The sequence below is a fragment of the Raphanus sativus genome, chromosome 5, assembly GCF_000801105.2.
Source record: "Raphanus sativus cultivar WK10039 chromosome 5, ASM80110v3, whole genome shotgun sequence".
NCBI classification, from domain to species: domain Eukaryota; kingdom Viridiplantae; phylum Streptophyta; class Magnoliopsida; order Brassicales; family Brassicaceae; genus Raphanus; species Raphanus sativus.
Window position 1 is genome coordinate 1189195 of NC_079515.1, and position 20401 is coordinate 1209595.

Consider the following 20401-nt stretch of genomic DNA (forward strand, 5'->3'; position numbering starts at 1 on the left):
CTAAAAGTATTTCTTGTTTTGCATGGTATATAGGCTTTGTTTTAAACTGAAACTTAAACTAACATTCCGAGCTGAAAACCAGCGCAAGTTGGCCTAGTGGTCTTAGAAAGCCAAAGACTCTAATACGGACCTTGATTCGATACGCGCTGGCCACGGAATGACTTAGGCCCCTTGAGGGTACAGACACAGGCTGATTCCAGATTCAGGGAGATTAGTCGGTTGGCCACGGTCGCCGGATCACCTCCCGATTATTCAAAAAAAAAAAAAAAAACATTCCGAGCTGAAAGTCTGGAGTAGTGCATGGTATTATATCTAACGCATTAATAATACAAATGATTCAATGAATGACTTAAATATAACTTTTCTTAAAAATCTCTATGACAATGTAAGATGTGATGGATTATCCATGATGGATGACAAATAAGAGTGAGGGATCACTAATCAATGGATGGAATGAAGCTATTATCTTCATGAGAAAGGCAAAACTATTATGAATTTGCTTGATACTATTTACAATGTTTTTTCTTAGGCCAGTAACTTCCCTTTCAGTTAGCAGGTTTCTCTCAGCTTCGTGACATGGACATATGGATGGCAGAGAGAAGACGTGAGGTCCAATAACTAAAGTCCACGTCATAAACCTTTGTCACGATAGCTGACGCGTCACGTTATACCTTTGATTTAGCCTTTCCTATGATTTAGCATCCGTAGAATTACTCTTTTACCATTTTATCCCTCAGAATTTTCAGAAAAAGAAAAAAGAGGTGGAAAGAACTCTATCGTCGGGTTCGGACACTTTTTATGACTGTGCGAACGACTTCTTCTCACTCAGACATGTCGCAACGTGTCGCCAGATGTCATCACTGAGAGCCTTTCTCTCGGGAGCAAACCTGTTTAGGTGGCTGGGAAGAGACGAGACATGGACTTCAATTCATCATCTCTCTCTCTCTACTAACTGTAAGGGCTTTAACGTCATTTAGTCCGGGTTAAATTACCGAATTACCCCCTCACCTCTTTCCTCTACGGTTCATTCATTCAGAAAAACTCTTTTGTATTTACGGCCTCTGCTTGTTTCTCTAAGGAAGAGGGTATATTCTGTGTTTGATTCGCTTTTTACACATTGATTTTTTCACACAAGATTCCATTGTGCTCATTGATCCTCTCTTCCTCTGTTATAATAAATACATCTCTTTGCTGATCGATTTTCCTCTGTCTTGTTAAAAAAAACATCGGAGTCAGTTCGATTTCAGGTAAACAGAAATTAGTTTCTCCCCTCTTCTGTCTGATTAGTTTAAACTCAATGTCAGTTTATAAATTACAATAAAACAGCATCGAAATCGTTTTTTAAATCTTTGTCTGATGATGACTGATTGGAAAATGGGGAGATTTTTTTAATTTAAAGTCTTGATTTTGAGTGATAGATTTCTTTTGTCTGTTTTAATGGGTAGAATTGTGAGTTTTTTTGTGATAGATGATTTGCGTTTGATCGAGTCTATCTGTTCTGTCATTCTCGATTTGTGTGCTTTCTCTAAGTTTATCTATGAATTAATAATGAGTTTCTCACCAAATGCTATCACTTTAAGACTGATAAGAGATCTAAGCTCAATGTTCCTTTGTGTTAGTTATCAAAGGTGCCATCTTTTCTCTGGATTTTGTATTGTTCTTCATTTTTTTTTTTTTGCTTTTTATGTCCAGTTTTTTCGTTAAGATTTACACGTCTCTCTAGTGTTGTTTGAGTATATAGATTCTTTGCTTTGCGGTTGGTGCAAGTATTAGTCACTTGAAGCTGTGCTTAGATATGCCTATATTCAGAAAAGGAGCTATGCTTTCCGTAACTCTTTTTAACTTGTTTATTCTTTGTTGTTAATTTTAGAAATCCAAATATATTTATAACATTCTTCTAATTTTTTTTATGATCATTCAGGGACTTTTCTGCGCTCTTATGAAGTGATTGCGAAGATTTTAGCTCTAGCATGGCATTAAAGTCCGTAGAGGGAAATAACAAATCCTTTTGATTCTCCTTTTTGTTTAAGTTATTGAAAGAGTCTTACTCTCTGGAGGGGTACTTGTTCTAGACGTAACATTGTTACCGCCTAGAGATAATGGAAGTCTCAGTCTCTCCTCAAACCCATAAGACGAAGTTGCAGACTCCTCGTAAAAGCTCACTTTCAGGAGCTAAGAAAGATCTGTGGGTTGCTATACGGGAAGGGTCATTGGTTGATGTCGAATCAGCACTGAACGTACTGAAGAAGAGCGGTGGCATTCTGAATTTAAGGAACCCATGTGGTCTCACTCCTCTGCATGTTGCAGTCTGGAGAAACCACATTCCTATTGTTAGGAGACTGCTTGCTACTGGCGCTGATCCTGATGCTAGGGTTCGTCACCTACTCTCTCTGCTTGTGTCTTTGAAATTCAAAAAGTGCCATCAGTTGTACTTACTCCTCCTTTCTATTTGCTTCAGGATGGAGAATCTGGTTGGAGTAGTCTCCACAGAGCTTTGCATTTTGGGCATCTCGCGGTGGCTAGTGTACTAATTGACTCTGGTGCTTCTTTTACTCTAGAAGACATAAAGTCGAGAACACCCGTTGACTTGGTCTCAGGCCCAGTGGCTCAGGTCATTGGTGAGCAGCATAGTTCAGGTTACTAATCTCTTCTCAATCTTCACATTTATGGGAATACAGTAAATCTTTTCGTCACTCTTTTTCTTTGTTCTTCCTTGTCAGTGGCTACAGAGGTGTTCAGCTGGGGTAATGGTGCAAACTACCAACTTGGAACTGGCAATCAAGATGTTCAGAAGCTACCCGGCAGAGTTGATTCACTGCACGGTTGTTTTATTAAGTCTGTCTCTGCTGCAAAGTTCCATAGTGTTGCCATTAGTTCCCATGGAGAAGTCTACACTTGGGGTTTTGGAAGGGGAGGCCGCCTTGGACATCCTGAGTTTGACATTCACAGGTAATTCTCTTATATGGTGCCTTCACCACAAGGACTTTATTTACTTTCTTTCCTACAAAATTTTAATGATCCAAAATTGAGTTCCTGTTATGTTAACCGCAACTGAGTTTGATATTCTGTTTTTATTTATTTCAGTGGTCAAGCTGCAGTTATCACTCCCCGGAAGGTGATATCTGGTTTAGGAACTCGCAGAGTGAAGGCAGTTGCAGCAGCTAAGCACCATACTGTTATTGCTACTGAAACCGGAGACGTGTTAACTTGGGGTTCCAATAGAGGTAAAGCATTTATTAAACTTTTTTTTTTTCAGTGAATGTCATCTCTAACTCAAGTTCTAGTCTTCTATCCTAGAGTCTGATGTTGTTTGTGTTGCTCATGTAGAGGGCCAACTTGGTTATACATCTGTGGATACTCAGGCAACACCCCGCAAAGTGACTTCGTTAAAGGCCAAGATTGTAGCTGTTTCTGCAGCAAACAAACATACCGCCGTAGTATCTGATTGCGGTGAGGTTTTCACTTGGGGATGCAACAAGGAAGGTCAGCTTGGTTATGGAACCTCCAACTCAGCATCAAACTATTTTCCCAGATTAGTTGATTACTTGAAAGGAAAAGTTTTCACCGCTATTTCATCTGCAAAATATCACACTCTCGTGTTGCGAGAAGACGGAGAGGTAAAAATTTCTGACTACTTGATGTTTGATGTTCATTGAATGTATATGATCTTTTGGATTAAACTGGATACAAAATTTATGTTTCTTTAGTATTTCTTTCTTTCTTCTGTAACCAGGTGTACACCTGGGGTCATCGGCTGGTGACTCCGAGACGTGTTGTTGTTTCCCGGAATCTAAAGAAAGCTGGGAACACGCTATTGAATTTTCATCGAAGGAGACCTCTTAGAGTGACTGCAATAGCTGCAGGAATGGTACACAGCATGGCTCTAGCAGAAGATGGTGCATTGTTTTATTGGGTTTCTTCTGACTCCAGTCTTAAAAGCCAACAGGTTGGTATCAACCTTGTCTTTTAATTCTTTAAAACTAAATAAGAATCTAAAAAACATTTCCCCTGCAGTTGCATAGTCTGCAAGGGAAAACAGTTGTGAGCATTTCAGCTGGTAAATACTGGGCGTCTGCTGCTACTAGTACAGGTGAAGTTTACATGTGGGATGGGAAGACAGGTAAAGATGTGCCACCGTCTCCTTCTCGCATCCACAACTTGAAAAGAGCAACCACAGTTGCTGTTGGCGAAACACATCTTATGGTTGTGGCTTCTCTGTATCACCCTGCCTATGCTCCTGCTGCGCTTACCAATTATCTCACTGTGCAAGCGGATGAAACTAGGAGAGAACAACATGAAGAACTTGACGAGGGTTTTATGTTTGATGATGTGGAGTCGGTTAGCGTCTTACCATCCGCGCAACATGATAATCCCAAGGAGCGGACAGCACCTAGTTTGAAAAGTTTATGCGAGAAGGTGGCAGCGGAGTGTATAGTAGAGCCTCGAAATGCTATTCAACTGCTTGAAATTGCTGATTCACTTGGAGCTCATGACCTCAAGAAGTACTGTGAGGTAATCCTAACCGTTCCTTTGTCAATAAACAAAGAGAAGTTTTGTTTTGTCTGATGATTACTTTACACTGTGTTCTTCCTGCAGGACCTTGTAATCCGAAACCTTGACTTTATTCTGACCGTTGCTCCCCAAACAATTGCAAATACATCACCTGATGTTCTTGCCAATCTTGAGAAACTCCTAGATGACAGATCATCTGAAGCATGGAGCTCCCGACCACTTCCAACACCAACAGCCACATTCCCTGTTGTTATAGATAGCGAAGAGGAGGAAAGCGAGAGCGACATCTTACGAACTCGTGACAACCATGTGAAACACTTCTCCTGCATCACTGAAGGAGCCTCTTCCTTCTTGCAACCAGAGGATGAGCTGGCTCAACGTAATACCAAAGAAGTCCGGGCTCTGAGGAAGAAATTGCAACAGATTGAGATCCTTGAAGCAAAGCTAACAAGAGGACAAGCTCTTGATGATCAGCAAATAGCCAAACTTCAGAAGAAACTAAATATTGAAATTTCACTTGTGGAACTTGGAATCTCTGTTGAAGAGTCACCAGAGGCGAAATCATCGTCAGCTTCGCCACTAGATGGAAAGGCTAACAAGAAGGCTGATGGTTTAAGGAAAAAGAAGAAAAAGGGAAAACAGAGGTTTGCACAGGTTGAGAGTCTCCCTGAGTTTGGTGAAGTTAAAGTGGAAATAGATACAATGCACAATAAAGAAACCGAGGAAGCCGCTGAAACTATCAAGCCAAAGGTGAGTTTCATTATCTTTCATATTTGTTCCGTCTGCATCTGTTGAATAATCGTTTGCTTCCTTAAATAGGAGGGCAATGCTATGTTGGATGTGACGATAGTTAGCGAGTTCACCAAAGAAGCAGACTTGAAGAAAGATAATCCACCTGAATCACCGAGATGCAAGAAAGTTGCAGCGAAAGCAAACAAGAAGAAGAACAGAAAGGGAGGGCTGTCCATGTTCTTGACTGGCGCTCTTGACGATAACCCTAAACCTGTTGTTGCTCCTCCTCCACCAAAGCCCAAGAACGAAGGTCCTGCATGGGGTGGTGCTGCTAAGGTGGTTTCAAAGGGGTACTCTTCTCTCCGAGATATTCAAGACGAACAAAGCAAGACTCCTCAGCCTCATGAGCCTGTTAGGACTGCTAAACTTCAGTTAGGGGATGAGTCTTGTGGTAAAACCGAAGGAAAGATACTGCTGAGTTCTTTCTTGACTTCGAAGCCGATTCCTGTGGAATCAACCAGGAGTTTGCAGCAATCTGATGTGGAGAGAGGAACTCCTCCTTGGGCTTCTTCTGCAACTCCTCCTCACGTTTCTCGACCTTCTCTCAGAGATATCCAGATGCAGCAGGTACGTTTACTCCTCTGTTTTGGCAAGACCTCTATAGAAACAAACAAGATTGTTTTGTTGCTTATTTGTTTTTGTTTTGGGAGTCTAATGTTAGGTGAAGAAGCAACAGTCTCTGTCCCACAGTCCAAAGACAAAAACAGCAGGCTTCACCGTTGCAACAGGGCAAGGATCTCCATCAGATTCGCCTGGAGCTAACCGCTGGTTCAAACCAGAGGTCGATGCTCCATCATCAATCCGTTCTATCCAGGTCGAAGAGAAAGCCATGAAGGATTTGCGCCGCTTCTACAGCAGTGTGAAGGTAGTCAGGAACCAGAACTGACGTGAGTGATGACTGAATGAGACATCATTACCTTTCTCAAACAGGTCTCGTTCTCAAAAGTGTTGTAGTTGTAGTTGTACTTGTACAGATGCTGTCTCGACTGTACATTGGGGTTCCCCTAAAGTCGTCAGTCATTTTCTCTCTTCTTTTTTCTTTCAAGTTGTTAGCCGTGAGAATGATGCTCATGTTGTTCATGCACATCACTGGTGTACCTGAAGCTCTTTATTAGTCTTCACAAACCATTTTAGATGTACTCTCGAAATAACAATAAAAAGCTTTGATATATCATGCTTTATAGAAGTGTGGTATTTTGCTTGATATGATCCTTTTTTTCCTTTTCGGTCAAGGCTTGATATGATCTATGAACTTGCGCCATTGCTAAAAATGTGAATTTAGGTTGCCTTGCGTGGCAAGAAAGGTGTGAGAGCAGATGCAGACATTCTCTGTGTTTGATTTAATTCTTCTTCACGTAAGAAAGATATAGTCCCAAAATAAGAGTTTGACTAATTATTTTAGTGATCTGTCATCAACAAGATTTACCAATTTTCTTTTGTTGTTAAAAAAACAACACTACATAAAATATCAAAAGAGATCTTTAACCATTGACCCTAACCTTACGTTTCTAACTATCTCATTTTGGGCTCTGCTTTATAGGCTTATCTCTTCTTCTTCTCTTTAGATTATCTATCTTATCAATTGTGTCTAGGATTATCAAAGGAAACACAAAAAGAAAGAGAACTAGGGGGATCTGGGTTTATATGATAAAACCAGGTTTGTTTTTTCTTCTAATTAATTATAATTGTGGCCATTTATTGAACTTTATCTGGAATTTTGGTTGATTGTTCAACAAATTTCTTTCTCCTATCTTATAGATCTCTAACCGAAGTTCTCCGACAATGAACGACCTCTTAAAGGTTTGTCTTTATCTTTTTCCTTCTCAACTTTTCTTCGTTTCCCTTTGGACATTACCGTGATCACCATGATCTCGTTTCCCCATGTAATTATTTTGCACTGAAACCAAAAGTGAAAAATGTTTTTGATTATTACCTCTAACTTCGTTTTAGGAAAATAGATACTCGTAGGGCTTATTACTTGTGTCACAAGATTTGTCACGATATGACGTCTCTTTTGCTCGACAATCTTGATATTTATATGTCGGATTTTAACGGAAGATATGTGACGAGTGCTTTTTTATTGGACAGGGTTCTTCAGAGTTCTCGAGAGATCGATCTAATAGAAGCGATATTGAGTCAGGACATGGCCCCAATAACTCTGGAGATCTTGGACTCGCTGGTTTCTTCAATAAGGTAACCTTCTTATACCTCTTCTATGTCTGTGTCAAATGTTTATATGTGCATTGAGATCATATCAACTTTTCAGGTTCAAGAAATCGAGAAGCAATATGAGAAGCTCGAGAAGCATCTCAAGAAGCTTCAGGGGGCACACGAGGAGAGTAAAGCCGTCACTAAGGCTCCTGCAATGAAATGTAATCCAAAACCAGTTCGAGTTCTTAGACTTACAAAAAAAAAGTTCTTGATTCAAGATGAAATGAAATTTGGTTTCTATATGTTTTTTTCTTTTCTTGTAGCAATCAAACAGAGGATGGAGAGAGATGTGGATGAAGTGGGAAGAATCTCTCGTTTCATCAAAGGAAAGATTGAAGAACTGGATAGGGAGGTTAGGCTTAGAGATGATTCATTATTGCCTCTCTTTCTCTGATCAGTTCTTCTTTGTTTAAGACCAGACTTGATTTCTACAGAATCTGGAGAACCGGAGTAAACCAGGTTGTGGTAAAGGAACTGGAGTAGACAGAACAAGAACAGCTACAACTATGTGAGTTTTGCTTCCCCTTCAAGCTTCTCTCTCTATATCTTATCTTCCTAATGAGTTTTCTTTAACCCCCCCCAGCGCGGTTAAAAAGAAGTTCAAGGACAAGATATCTGAATTCCAAGTAAGCTGGTTTCTGCAAATTCTCAAAAGCATAAGCTCTCTTAAGAAAGTAAGAAAGTTGTCATAAGCTTTTAATTTTATTCTCTGCAGACACTAAGACAAAATATTCACCAAGAATACAGAGAAGTTGTAGAGAGGCGTGTGTTTACAGGTTTTAAATTGAGAATCCCTGTCTAAAGATTCAACTGTCTTATTAATGATCTTCTCCTAGCTAATTCATTTTTTTTTGATTCTTGAACAATGGTAGTGACTGGCCAACAAGCTGATGAAGAGGCAAGGACTTAATAGTTTTAGATTTCAACTTAATCTATTAAATTCATGATAATCTGTTTTCGGATGTGTAGACGGTTGATCGATTGATTGAAACCGGAGACAGTGAGCAGATTTTCCAAAAAGCAATCATGGAGCAAGGACGAGGTCAGGTTGGTAACTATGACGACTACCTATGCAACAAGACAACAGTTACTTGTATCTCAAGTTACTTCATTTTCTGTCTCCGTGCATGCAGATAATGGACACACTGGCTGAGATTCAGGAACGCCATGACGCTGTCAGAGATCTAGAGAAGAAACTCCTTGACCTACAACAGGTAGACCTTGATCCGGTTTACCAAAATTTCTCAAAATGATTCACCTCTTTGGTTGGTTGGTAGGTGTTTCTTGATATGGCCGTGCTGGTGGATGCACAGGGAGAGATGCTAGACAACATAGAGAACATGGTAAAACATTCTCTTACATTATCTTTTGATGAAACCCTGAGTTTATATTTTCTTCAAAACCCTTCTTGCTCCTGTTTCTGCTCTGACAGGTCTCAAGCGCTGTGGACCATGTTCAATCCGGGAACAACCAGCTAACAAAGGCAATAAAGAAACAGAAAAGTTCGAGGAAATGGATGTGCATTGCCATCCTCATCCTTCTAATCATCATCATCATTACCCTTCTCTCTGTTCTCAAACCATGGACACAGAAACATGGTGGTGCTTAGGGTTCTCTTCTCCCTGCCTTGCTTCTGAAGCTTTTGTATAAAACAGTTTAACATACACATGCATGTATCAATGCATCAAACAACATCCTTCCACTGTCACTATCAAAATGATGTATTCTTTGGACAGATTCAATGAATGAATTAACTATCTAACAACTGCCAGAGGCTGAACATCATAGTCTTAACGAATATGAATATAGAGGGAATCAGGAGACGGTAAGTGAATAATAAAACTGTTGAAATTTACTTTTATCTTTCATATCTGTAGTGTATGTCAAAACAAATCCAGAAAGAAAAAAAACTATCCGAGGAAAAGAGACGCAAGAATCTGAATGAACCTTTATCAGATTTACAATGATGAGAAAAAGATACCCCCAGCTTCACATTTGCTTCATGGGAAGACCTTAGAGAAGGATGAAGCATAACGGTCATCCTTCGCAGCATCAGTCAGTCATCCTTCGCTGCATCTTTTTTTCTTAAAATGAACTCACACTGTAACTAACCGGCTCCGATTTCGGTTTACGATTCTCGGTTTAAGCTACATACCAATACCATAATCATATCATTGATATTTTGTTTTCGGTTCAGGACTTCGGTTCTATACAACCGATAGATCACAAACCTCGCGTCCAAGCCCAATTTGTTTTGCCGGTTCAATTAGTTTTCTCCATATATGCCGGATGTTACTTTGATAAATCCACATGAGGTGGTGGTTTAGGTATAACCCCGGTTTCGGTATTTATTTGATCATGATTCTCTGCTTCAGTTGAAAAAAAATCTTCTGGATTTTTCTCTATTTATAACTGTTAATAATCTTAAGAGGACAAATATCTTTCTTCCAGATTTTGGCTTATAAGTTTTTTATATTAAATGTGTTAAATAATCTATCAGTATTTATGTATATCTACATCAGATAATACATTATCTTATAGATTTTATTTCCACATAATTTGATAAGAAAATTAGCTAAATCAATACCATTTTCATTCTATAAAATGGTTCCCACAACACTGATCATAAACCATTATTTTCATCTCAAACGATGGAAAAGATATCAATGAAGTTTGCTCTTGTTGTTTTCTTAGTTGTTGCTTCCGGTAAATTTTCATAATAAAATTTGCGTTTAAATCTTTTATCTTATATATTAGTCAAAAAAAATTATTAACAACAATAATAGTACTGTTTTGGTTTTGTAGTGGTGAGTATTGAGGCAACACGGTTATTAACCGAAGAAGCTATTGAAACTGTTTTGCATGGTGAATCTTTGCCGCATGTTGATGGTATTCGATGCAAGAAAGGCTGTTATCTGGAATGTACTCCAATTCCTTTTATTGTAAGATGTTCTTGTGTGTGCAAAGAATCTGATCCTTTTTAATTGAATCCTCAAATAATAAGAACATGTGTTAATATTAATGAAAAATTGGGCCAGTTATGTTCAATCATGTTACTGGCGAATCTATGAGATTTATGTCATGGGTTACTTCTGGGCCTAAGTCGATCATAAAATAAATTCGGTCCTTCTTCTGATATCAGTGTTGTTTGATACCAAAGTATTAGTAACGATCGACATTCTTTCATATCTTCGACAACTTTCTCTCGCAAGTCAGACAGACAACTCTCCAATAAATCAAGCATAAATTTAGAGCTAACCGTTAGATGAACCTCAACCTGGTAGAATTGGAAAGAAAACCCACATATATATCTTGTATCCAAAAATGAGCTCAATCTCAAATAACTCCAAAATCACCAAAATATTCATAATGTACCTTCCAAAATCACCAAAGTATCCAGAACGTACCTTAATCTGAAAATGCTCTAAAACACACTTCAAACACATATAATAGACTCGATAAAAGACTTATACCATGGTATAAAATAGGTAAAATCTATGGTACATAAGTTCACTTCAAGGCGAGTTCAAAATCCTGAATACGATAGATGACAAAATATGATAAAAATCTGTTTTCATTAAGAAACTAAGCAGAAACCTTATGTTGTTCACCAACAAAACAAAAAATCTCTGGCACACAATCATATTTTTGTACATGACTACACAAGCACATGTAAGGAAATTGAAGAAACTTAAAATGGTCTTCTTGACTACAGCCATGCATGCATGTATTCTCTAACATGGGTGGAAAGAAAGAGTCTTTAAATGAAAGGTCCAACTGGTGACCATTTTAAAAATGAAAGGAACTACAAGGAAAATAATTCAAAAAAATGATATGGAATTAATTAGAAGGAAAATTGGTTCCATATCTAATTTAACATGGAATATATTTACTCTATAATTCCTTATAAGAAAGGGAACGTGAAGGAATTACTAATTCCTACAAATAATTAAATTTCCTTCTAACTGGTGAAAAAGAAAAGAAATTGAGAGGAACATACAATTCCCTGATATTTTTTCCTTGAATAGGTGTCACCAGTTGGACCCGAAATGTAGCGGTCAAATGCAAAAGGTTTATTTATACAGTAAAAAATTCAATAAATTAATATTAGAGAAATTAAAATATTTCATACAGCCATGCATGCACGTATTCTCTAACATGGGTAGAAAGAAAGAGAATCTTTAAATGGGACGTAGCAGTCAATTACAAAAGGTTTTGTAGTAGTCAAATACAAAAGGTTTATTTATACAGTAAAAAACTCAATAAATTAATATTTGAGAAATTAATAAATTTCAAATTGGATTAATGTAAACTATCATAATTTGATAAGATAATAAATAATAATTTTTTTGAAAAAACTTATGTAAATACATGATTTCAATGTAAATATTCATTAATGAATAGTATGCATATAGTTTATATATTATTTTTTGAACAAAACAAATTGGTAAAGAAATCAGTTTAGTCTTTATGTATATTAAAGTTTAAAATCTTAAAATGAATTGGTCTTATGCATTTTTTAATTAAATTTGGTAAATAAATCAATTTAGTCTGCACGTATATTTATGAAATTTAAATAATACATATCTTGGTGATTTTCTTTCCATAATTTGATAAGAAAGTTGACTAAATCAATACAAGTTTCATCATATAAAATGGTTCCCACAACATTGGTCAGATAACCAGCTTTCAAAAAAAAACAATTGATCAAATACCAGTATTTTTCTCAACATCTAAAACAATGGAAAAGATCTTATCAATGAAATTTGCCTTTCTTATTTTCTTATTTGTTACATCCGGTAAATTTTGTATTTCATATGTAACATAAAAGTTAAAACATACAAGTCACTTATCAGGTACCGGCAGCGGAGTTTTTTTTTTTGGCAAAAAAGTCACTTATCAGAAAGAAAAACATGCAAGTTTTTATTTATAACAACAAAAATGCTGGTTTAGTTTTGTAGTGATGAGTATTGAGCCAACAAGGTTATTATCCGAAGAAGCTCTTGAAACTATGTTGCAGGGTAAATCTTTGCCGTATGGTGAAGAAAAATTTAATTTGTGTCCGAAATTACGAAGATAACTTATATCATATCGCAGTGTGTAAATTTAAACTAAACATCAGATCCTAAGACGACATGAAACAACCTGTAGTAATAGAGAACAAACTCGAAAAGACAGGTAAGCAATGAGACAAGTTCTGACCAACGAATCTGTATATATATATATATATTTGTTGTAATAAAAAAAAAAAGAATCTGTATATATTTTACAGCACAAAAGTACAATGAAGTTAACCCTCTCAACTGGTTATAAGGTGTTTCTATGCAATACGTAAATATCAAAATTAACCTAAGCCATCAAATAACTACATAAGGCTGCATTGACTGTTATGGGAGCCTGCACAGCGCAAAGTTTTAGTCGAGATTTGCGAACTACTGACTGATGATGCAGCCATAGGTTCTTACAATATTTCTTCCTAGCTATCAAGTTCATTTGATGCTAAATATCTTTACTAGTGCTTTTTGTTCCGTTTTGTGTCAGGGTAGTCGAAGTATCATAGGCATAAAATCTTGACTTTTATTGGATCAAAGACAAATTAAATATAAGTGAGAAAGTCTGTAAAGGAATCTCTAATCTCCATCCCAATTCATTCTATACGGATCTAATCTCCTCTATTTCTGCTTGTCCTCAACCACCATTTTAGTCAAAAGTGAAATCACCAAAGTATCCATAATGTACCTTCCAAAATCACCAAAGGTATATATACCATTTTTTTCTCAGCATCTAAAACAATGGAAATGAAGTTTGCTCTTGTTATCTTCTTAGTTGCTACATCCGGTAAGTTTCGTATTTCATATTTAAGATAAAAGTTAAAACACTCAATTTTTTTACTTATACCAACATCAACATACTTGTGTTCGGTTTTGTAGTGATGACAATTGAAGCAACAAGATTGTTTCCTGAAGAAACTCGTGAAATTGTGTTGCATGGTGGTGAATCTTTGCCGCATGAATCGATTATGATCAGGCATATGAACACATGAGGTCTTCTGAAACCGTCATACACACGTTGTCTCCTCATGTTATGATTTGGAATTACACGAAATTTAAAAAGGAATCTTGTGTTTGTGTTTTTGGATGAAGAATCAAATTATGTATTTCAGTTTGCACACAAAATTTTAGTGGAGTACACACGTCTGCTTCTCCATCCAATCAACTTAGGATCAAGTTATGTACAGAGAGAGATAAAGAGAGAAGAGAGAGTATGGTATTTCTGAAATCCTGCCAAAAAACTAGATGAAAAATAAGTATTTGTTTTACATTTGATTTAAATATAAAAGTCCTTTTTATCGAAAAATATAAAAGTCAGTTAAAATCCAAAATAACTGAATTCTAACAAAATCAGACGTTGAACATTGAATAACATTGGATTTTAGTTCACTTTTACAAATACACAATTGAATAGCACTGGATTTGGTTTTGGAACTAAAGTCTAATAAAGTACCATTTTTAAATTACCATTAGTGTTTTTCTTTCCATGCTTTTGATAAGAAAGTTGACTAAATCAGTACTATTCTCATTCTATATAATGGTTCCTACAACACTGATCATATACCATTATTTTTTCTTAACATCTAAAACAATGGAAATGAAGTTTGCTTTTGTTATCGTCTTAGTTATTGCATCTGGTAAGTTTTGAATTTCATATCTAAGATAAATGTTTAACGCACAAATATTTATCTATAGCAAGATACTGGTTTGGTTTTGTAGTGATGAGTACTGAGGCAACAAGGTTATTACCCAAAGAAACTCATGAACTTGTGTTGCATGGTGGTGAATCTTTGCCGCATGGTGAATCTTGGCTGCATGATGTGAAAGAAGTACGAGTTTCTGACTGCGAGAATGGGTGTCGTAAGCTATGTGTTGATCCATTGGTTCCATTTGTCGTAGCATGTTGTGTATGCAATTGATCTTCTTAAAAATCGAAGAAATAAGAGTATATGCATGTTAAGCTGTTGTATCAAAATATATAATTACGGTCATTATGTCATTCAAAACATCCTAAAAATAATATTCTAGGAGTTACTGTGAGGAAAGCTTGTTGGTAGACTGTATTATTCTTACAAGTGCAAAGATCACGCGATCATTTTCTTTTAACAAAGGCGTGACTTTTCTTTGATTTGGGTGGATCGGCGATCGGTAACATACAAGTAACAAATATCAGTATATGTATGGGTACATTTTTCATCCGGATCCGTGGCGCAATGGTAGCGCGTCTGACTCCAGATCAGAAGGTTGCGTGTTCGATTCACGTCGGGTTCAAAAGCCCCGAAACTAATTCCGGAATATTTTTTTGCTATGCCCAGTTTCGAGGTAACTAATCTCTTCTTCATTCCTCCTATCTTTATAGCCTTCCATTGTTTTTTTCAGCTCGTCTTCTTCAACCTTTCAGTTCCCTATGAATAATGATGGACACGTTTTGGGCTGACAAAGGGCTTTGGTACTCTCAGAGGCCCATGTATTTCTTAAACCCTACTACTAGTTTAGTTAAGGACCCCTTGGTTAATACCCAAAAGCCTTTTTTCTTTAAATTTTTCACAATTAAAAGACTTGGAAAAACAAGAACCACCGTGATCATCATCTTTTGACTTCTTGATTGCAAGAAAAACTAATCCACTTACTAAATATCGTTTAGATTGAAGTACTAATTATGTTAAACTTTAATGTTCGATTTAACATTTTACCAGAAAAAAAAATTAATGTCGGTAAATGGACAATATCAAAGAAAAGAAAAATATCATCCGCTTGCAGTAAAAAGATAACATTAAACAAGTAAAAATATCTGGAGAAAAAATAAAATAAAATGCAATTTTTCTTTTGGGCAATGCAGAGAAAACAAAAATTAAGATCGGTTAACTAAATCCAACATCTGTCGACAAAAAAAAAAAAAATCCAACATCAGAAACAAAAAAAAATATATAAAAGAGAGAGAGAGAGAGGAGACTGGAATAGCATTTTGTAAAAACAATCAAGAGTTTGGCGTTTCTTCGATCTTTTGTTTTCTCTTGTCGAAAAGGTAGAAAATTTGTGGGATCTGAATTTCGCCCTAATCGTATTGTCTGATTCTTCTTCTTCAGACATCAATTAGGTTTTGTTCTTTTGCTTCTTGTAATAATAATTCGAGTTCGAATTTTGTGGATATATCCATCGTTTGATTTTCCCTAAAAACTTTCGCACAAAATGGATATACGGGTTGGGATTCTCTTATTGTTATCATTATTGTGTGCGATATGCGTTCCCTCCTCTGGGTTGGCTTCATCATCGCCGGTGAACATTTCCGTCTGCAATCACGAGTTCGAGCTCTTCCGGTTCGATCTACGCTCCAAATGTCCTCCTTCTACGCATCCACCTCCTCCTCCTCCTATCCAGGTACCGTTTGTTTCTGTTATAAAAGATTTGAGGCTTTTTTATGCTTTGTGAAACGAATAGCTTTATTTGTAAACACGTGTCTGTCTGTCTGTCTCAATTTTTCAGGTAGATGGAGACTCGCTGGACAGGTTAATGATGTCTTTGAACCGTGGTGGGAATGCTGCTTATATGTCTGTGCTCTTTTATGCTTCCTGGTGCCCTTTCTCACGTCCTCTCCGCCCTAAGTTTGACATTTTGAGTTCCATGTTCCCTCAGATACACCACCTTGCTCTCGATCATTCTCAAGCACTCCCATCGTAAGCCGGCTCTTTCTTGAAACTACTACTACATAATTACAATTCTAGGTTACTTTATCTTACTAACTGATTTCACCTAATTGATTTTTGTTTGCAGTGTCTTTTCGAGGTATGGCATCCACAGCTTACCTTCAATCCTGATTGTAAACCAAACTTCAAAGGCACGATACCATGGTCAAAAGGATGATCTTACATCCCTGATTGAGTTTTATGAAGAATCTACAGGTGAGATTCACCAGACCAAAAAGTCTTTTCCTGAAATTATCTCTGTTTCCAATTTGACTCTTTCGGTTTTTGCCAGGTTTCAAGCCTGTCCAGTATGTGGTCGAAGCTGAACCAGCAACCAGCTTAGACGCCATCATCGATGGCAACCTGATCACATGGTTACGCAATGGGACATCGATTAGTGAAGAAATATTCAAAAGAGATCCCTTCTTGGTACTCTCTCTGCTGTTTATCTGTTTACAAATGGCAATCCTCGTCTTCCCCATTGCAGAGTCACGCATGAAAGCGTTGTGGGCTTCTTACGTTTCCAGTCTCAACCTGGAGAGATTTCGAGAGATTAGCCAACTTTTCAGCCGCGCTCTTCACATGGTGGATGTGAGGAGGCTGTGGTTGAAACTGGGACTCGTCAAAACAAGGAACTTTCATGAGAGAGCAATGAACGCTCAAGCCTGGGCTTCATCGCTTGCATCTGTCTCTTTAGGCCATACTTCATCAGACCAGTCCTGATCTCTCTTAAAGTCTACTTCTAGTATCTTGTCAGCATTGGAAAGAGATTGTGTTCTTGATCTCTGAGAGTTCCCTTACATGGAATGTTTTATTGACTTCTTCTGAGTTAATTTGTCTGCATCAAAGATGTAAATCCAGGAACAGCTTTGCTTCTGTCTGTGAATATGTTTCTCTCTCTTTTTTGTTTTACAACTCTGAGATGTATGTTTTGACCTCATTTCTCTTACTGAATAATTTTATTGAGTCAGCTAAAAACATCTCTGAATCTTCAGAGCAACTTTCTTTTGTAATGTTTGTACGAGTTCGGCTGTCTCTACGATAGTCACATGGTATGGTATGCCATTATCATATGCATGCTGCATTATCACATAGCATTTTTTTGTTTCAAGGCTCACTATAGCCTTGACCTTTGTACAGATAGTATTGAGTTGAAAGATTACAATACAAAGTTGCAATAATATCAAGACTGAGATGAGATGAAAACACGTCAAAGACGAGTTATTCCCCAAAACTACTATAGTCAAACATAATTTAATCTGATCAATAGGTAGTGTGTTCACATCAAACTATGCAATTCTCCATTCTTTTATTACTACTAGTGGCATGTAACACACAAGATTCTTCGTAATCCCCTTATAGCCTTATTACAAACATGATATCATCAACAAAACTAAACCTTATCCAAAACTAATTAACCTTTTTTTTTAGCTAAGAGTTGAAAACATACTAATATTACACAAACTGTTATTAAGGAAGTAACAAATGGGTATCAAAATCAGTTGGAGAAATAAGAAAGGATAAAAAAAAGATTTGTAGTCATGTGTATTAGTGAAACTATGTTCTAGTTTTACTGTTATTAACAGGAAAAACTAGAAAAATTATTGACTGATTGACCAGTAATAATAATTTGATGCACGAACTGAAAATCCAGTCATCCGAAGGATAGTTTGAATTTTAACAAAACATTAAAACAGTGGAGAAGAGGAAGAATTAAAGGAGCTTGTCAAAGAAGGCAATCAATAGTTCTTGAAACAGGTCCCAAGTGGACCACTTGTTCCTTTGTCATCACTTCATTGCGTTAGATAAGTTCCAATTCACTTCGTCACCCACATCTCCAAGATAATACATTCAAAAAATAAATTCATTTACATGTCTTGTATATGAATGTCAACTTCAACTAATATCAATCCATTCTATATACATGATTATTTTCCCCCATAATTAAGAGGTTACTGATAATACTGGCATACGCGTTTTCAATAAGCTTTTTCAAATCATTTTGTGTGTATTTATAAAACATCTTAGATATGTGTTACTTGGAAGAGAGAAAAAAATTAAAGAAGAGTCTCAAATCTTAATTTTCTATTGAATATATTTCTCAATTATTAATATTATAAATTATGTATCCAAACATTCTCAAATCTATTAAAGGATCTTGAAACCACTTCACAAGGGAAGAATACCTAAGCCCCACTTGGCTCCAATAATTCAAAGATCTCATTTTCTCAGACTAATGTCAAACAAATAAAATCTTCTCTTTCTCTCTAGAACTTCTGGAAGCCCTGATGGAAGAAGCTTCAATGAGATCATCTCAAGGAGACATGGATCTTGAGGAGTGGGAGTTACTCCCCAAAAGCTGTTTCAAGGATCTTGATCTTGATCACGACGAGGATGATCACCATGGAGCCATGATGATGGATTGCTTCCTCTCCCCATCTACTCAAGATCCTCTCCACAAGATAGAGTCTCCTCCAAGATCAAGAGTTGTCCCCACAAAGCTCCTCCAAGTTCCCATAGCTTGGGAGCCCGTATTGGATCTTGATCCCGATCCAAAACAGACCCTTTTGATGGACTCTGCTCCGTCACCAAGAGTATCCTTCAAGAAAACGAAGGAAACTGAATTTGCCGACATGAAAACTGACCCACCAGCGAGGATCACGAGTCCTGTGCCTTTGATAGATGCTGCGAAGCCCTCCGATTGCGAAGGAAGCGATGACTTGCAAGTGAAGAAAGAAAATGATGATGTGACTAGTGAACATGGTGGTGAGAAACTGAACTTCTGGAAGATTGGTCTTAATGGGATCGGAGCTGTTTGCTCTTTTGGCGTTGCAGCAGCAGCCGCTACAGTATGTGTCTTATTCCTCGGACACAACAACATCAAAGTCTGTAAGGACAAGAACCACAAGCTTAGGTTTCAGATTTACTCTGATGATCATAAGGTAACTTAATTTTTTTACGAAAATTATATTAATTAATAAATTAAATGGAGTTTTGTATATTAATATGGTAATTCCACAAGCTTAGGTTCCAGATTTGTAACTTGATTAATTATTACAGATGCGAAAGCTAAGGGAGTGGTTTGGATAAAGCCTATAATTATTTTTGTGATGTTAGTGATATATGAGGATTATAGTTGGTAAATGTCTGCTTGTTATGATTGGGTAATTGTTATTCTAGAAACTTTGATTAGATTAGATGATTGTTAACTTTTTGATTAAACTATAGAAATAGGTTTTTAGATATTTTAATCCAAGTAAATGAATATTGATAAGGTGAAGCTTACGTGTTTTAAGTGAACAATCTCTGTAGTTGAAAAAGACTGATTCTTGTTTCTAGCTTTATACGTTTCGTAAACCGATTGTTTCTAACTTTATAGCTTGTGCCAAACGTCAAAGTTTACGTTCAAGAAGAAATTTTCTTTGTTTATTAAATATACTAACAACAACAATCCCTAAGCCTATAACACGTATCAAACTTATTATTTTTTAATGAAACACGTATCAAACTTACTGATTAGAAATGTTTTACTTATTTAATGGTGGTTGGTTGTAGAGGATGAATGAAGCTGTGAATCATGCAACAAAGGTTAACGAAGCAATCTTTGCAATGAAAGGTGTTCCTGTCGTGAGAGCTCAGATATCTTTTGGAGGTTACTACGATGGACTTTGAATCTCAACCGTCCATAATTCTCTATGGAATCAAATGGATCAGATCTAGTCTGTCCTCATACCAGCTTTCATAAGTTCAATAGTTTCTAGCGTGCATGCATGGTCCTTGTCATTACATTTTGTAAATTTTGCTAAAATCCGATATATTGATAGATATAGATCATTGTAAAATTTCATGTAATATTTTTAATTGTTGTGAAATAACTCAAATATCTTTCTGTGATTTGTTTAATTTTAGTAGTTCAATTCACGTAGTTTTCTTTCTCCAAAAACAAAAGCATTTCATTTCATTACTAGATGAGAAAGTTTGCTAAAATGTCCGAGTTATATGTGCCATATGGTTTGCTAGACGGGCTAAAACTTTGTTTACGAAAATTCTGAAAATTAGGGAGGGTCGTTCTCAAAGGAGGCCCAACTTTGTTTACCAATCCTCACAATCAAACAAACATAAGAAAAAAAAAAAGTTAGCAGTGAAAAAAAT

The 20401-nt window shown here is 36.7% G+C and overlaps 4 protein-coding genes and 1 non-coding gene across 6 annotated transcripts; all 5 read left to right on the top strand.

The window, feature by feature from the left end:
- Nucleotides 1-793: 793 nt before the first annotated feature.
- On the top strand, nt 794-6508 carry LOC108862590 (uncharacterized). 2 transcript variants are annotated; one of them, XM_018636767.2, is made up of 11 exons: nt 794-954; nt 1922-2372; nt 2459-2636; nt 2721-2949; nt 3085-3224; nt 3328-3617; nt 3734-3946; nt 4015-4512; nt 4597-5262; nt 5332-5871; nt 5966-6508. In XM_018636767.2, the coding sequence occupies exons 2-11, from the start codon at nt 2100-2102 to the stop codon at nt 6188-6190; spliced, it is 3252 nt and encodes a 1083-aa protein (XP_018492269.1). In that variant the 5' UTR covers nt 794-954; nt 1922-2099; the 3' UTR covers nt 6191-6508. The 2 variants fall into 2 exon arrangements, with proteins under 2 accessions (XP_018492269.1, XP_018492268.1); XM_018636766.2 differs by lacking the exon at nt 794-954 and adding an exon at nt 1047-1247.
- A 303-nt stretch (nt 6509-6811) lies between these two features.
- Nucleotides 6812-9255, top strand: LOC108860634 (putative syntaxin-131). The gene is made up of 13 exons (XM_018634497.2): nt 6812-6961; nt 7063-7104; nt 7393-7497; nt 7571-7676; nt 7779-7867; nt 7950-8023; nt 8099-8141; nt 8231-8291; nt 8388-8413; nt 8485-8562; nt 8649-8729; nt 8793-8858; nt 8948-9255. The coding sequence occupies exons 2-13, from the start codon at nt 7087-7089 to the stop codon at nt 9122-9124; spliced, it is 924 nt and encodes a 307-aa protein (XP_018489999.1). The 5' UTR covers nt 6812-6961; nt 7063-7086; the 3' UTR covers nt 9125-9255.
- A 5510-nt stretch (nt 9256-14765) lies between these two features.
- On the top strand, nt 14766-14837 carry TRNAW-CCA (transfer RNA tryptophan (anticodon CCA)). Its single transcript has one exon. It is a non-coding gene; the product is annotated as a tRNA-Trp (tRNA).
- A 630-nt stretch (nt 14838-15467) lies between these two features.
- Nucleotides 15468-17262, top strand: LOC130512361 (5'-adenylylsulfate reductase-like 5). The gene is made up of 4 exons (XM_057010269.1): nt 15468-15944; nt 16050-16240; nt 16338-16465; nt 16542-17262. Exons 1-4 carry the CDS (start codon nt 15756-15758, stop codon nt 16970-16972), a joined length of 939 nt encoding a protein of 312 aa, XP_056866249.1. The 5' UTR covers nt 15468-15755; the 3' UTR covers nt 16973-17262.
- A 1030-nt stretch (nt 17263-18292) lies between these two features.
- Nucleotides 18293-20143, top strand: LOC130512776 (uncharacterized). The gene is made up of 2 exons (XM_057011085.1): nt 18293-19191; nt 19805-20143. Exons 1-2 carry the CDS (start codon nt 18538-18540, stop codon nt 19919-19921), a joined length of 771 nt encoding a protein of 256 aa, XP_056867065.1. The 5' UTR covers nt 18293-18537; the 3' UTR covers nt 19922-20143.
- Nucleotides 20144-20401: the final 258 nt, after the last annotated feature.

Bases quoted from the DNA above. Each gene is read 5' to 3' on its own strand.
- LOC108862590 (XM_018636767.2), top strand. From the start codon at position 2,100: ATGGAAGTCTCAGTCTCTCCTCAAACCCATAAGACGAAGTTGCAGACT. The intron at 2,373-2,458 runs GTTCGTCACCTA...TATTTGCTTCAG, and splicing joins GCGCTGATCCTGATGCTAGG to GATGGAGAATCTGGTTGGAG. The intron at 5,872-5,965 runs GTACGTTTACTC...GTCTAATGTTAG, and splicing joins GAGATATCCAGATGCAGCAG to GTGAAGAAGCAACAGTCTCT.
- LOC108860634 (XM_018634497.2), top strand. The intron at 7,498-7,570 runs GTAACCTTCTTA...TCAACTTTTCAG, and splicing joins TCGCTGGTTTCTTCAATAAG to GTTCAAGAAATCGAGAAGCA. The intron at 8,859-8,947 runs GTAAAACATTCT...CTGCTCTGACAG, and splicing joins TAGACAACATAGAGAACATG to GTCTCAAGCGCTGTGGACCA.
- LOC130512361 (XM_057010269.1), top strand. From the start codon at position 15,756: ATGGATATACGGGTTGGGATTCTCTTATTGTTATCATTATTGTGTGCG. The intron at 15,945-16,049 runs GTACCGTTTGTT...TCAATTTTTCAG, and splicing joins CTCCTCCTCCTCCTATCCAG to GTAGATGGAGACTCGCTGGA. The intron at 16,466-16,541 runs GTGAGATTCACC...GGTTTTTGCCAG, and splicing joins GTTTTATGAAGAATCTACAG to GTTTCAAGCCTGTCCAGTAT.
- LOC130512776 (XM_057011085.1), top strand. From the start codon at position 18,538: ATGGAAGAAGCTTCAATGAGATCATCTCAAGGAGACATGGATCTTGAG. The intron at 19,192-19,804 runs GTAACTTAATTT...GGTTGGTTGTAG, and splicing joins TTTACTCTGATGATCATAAG to AGGATGAATGAAGCTGTGAA.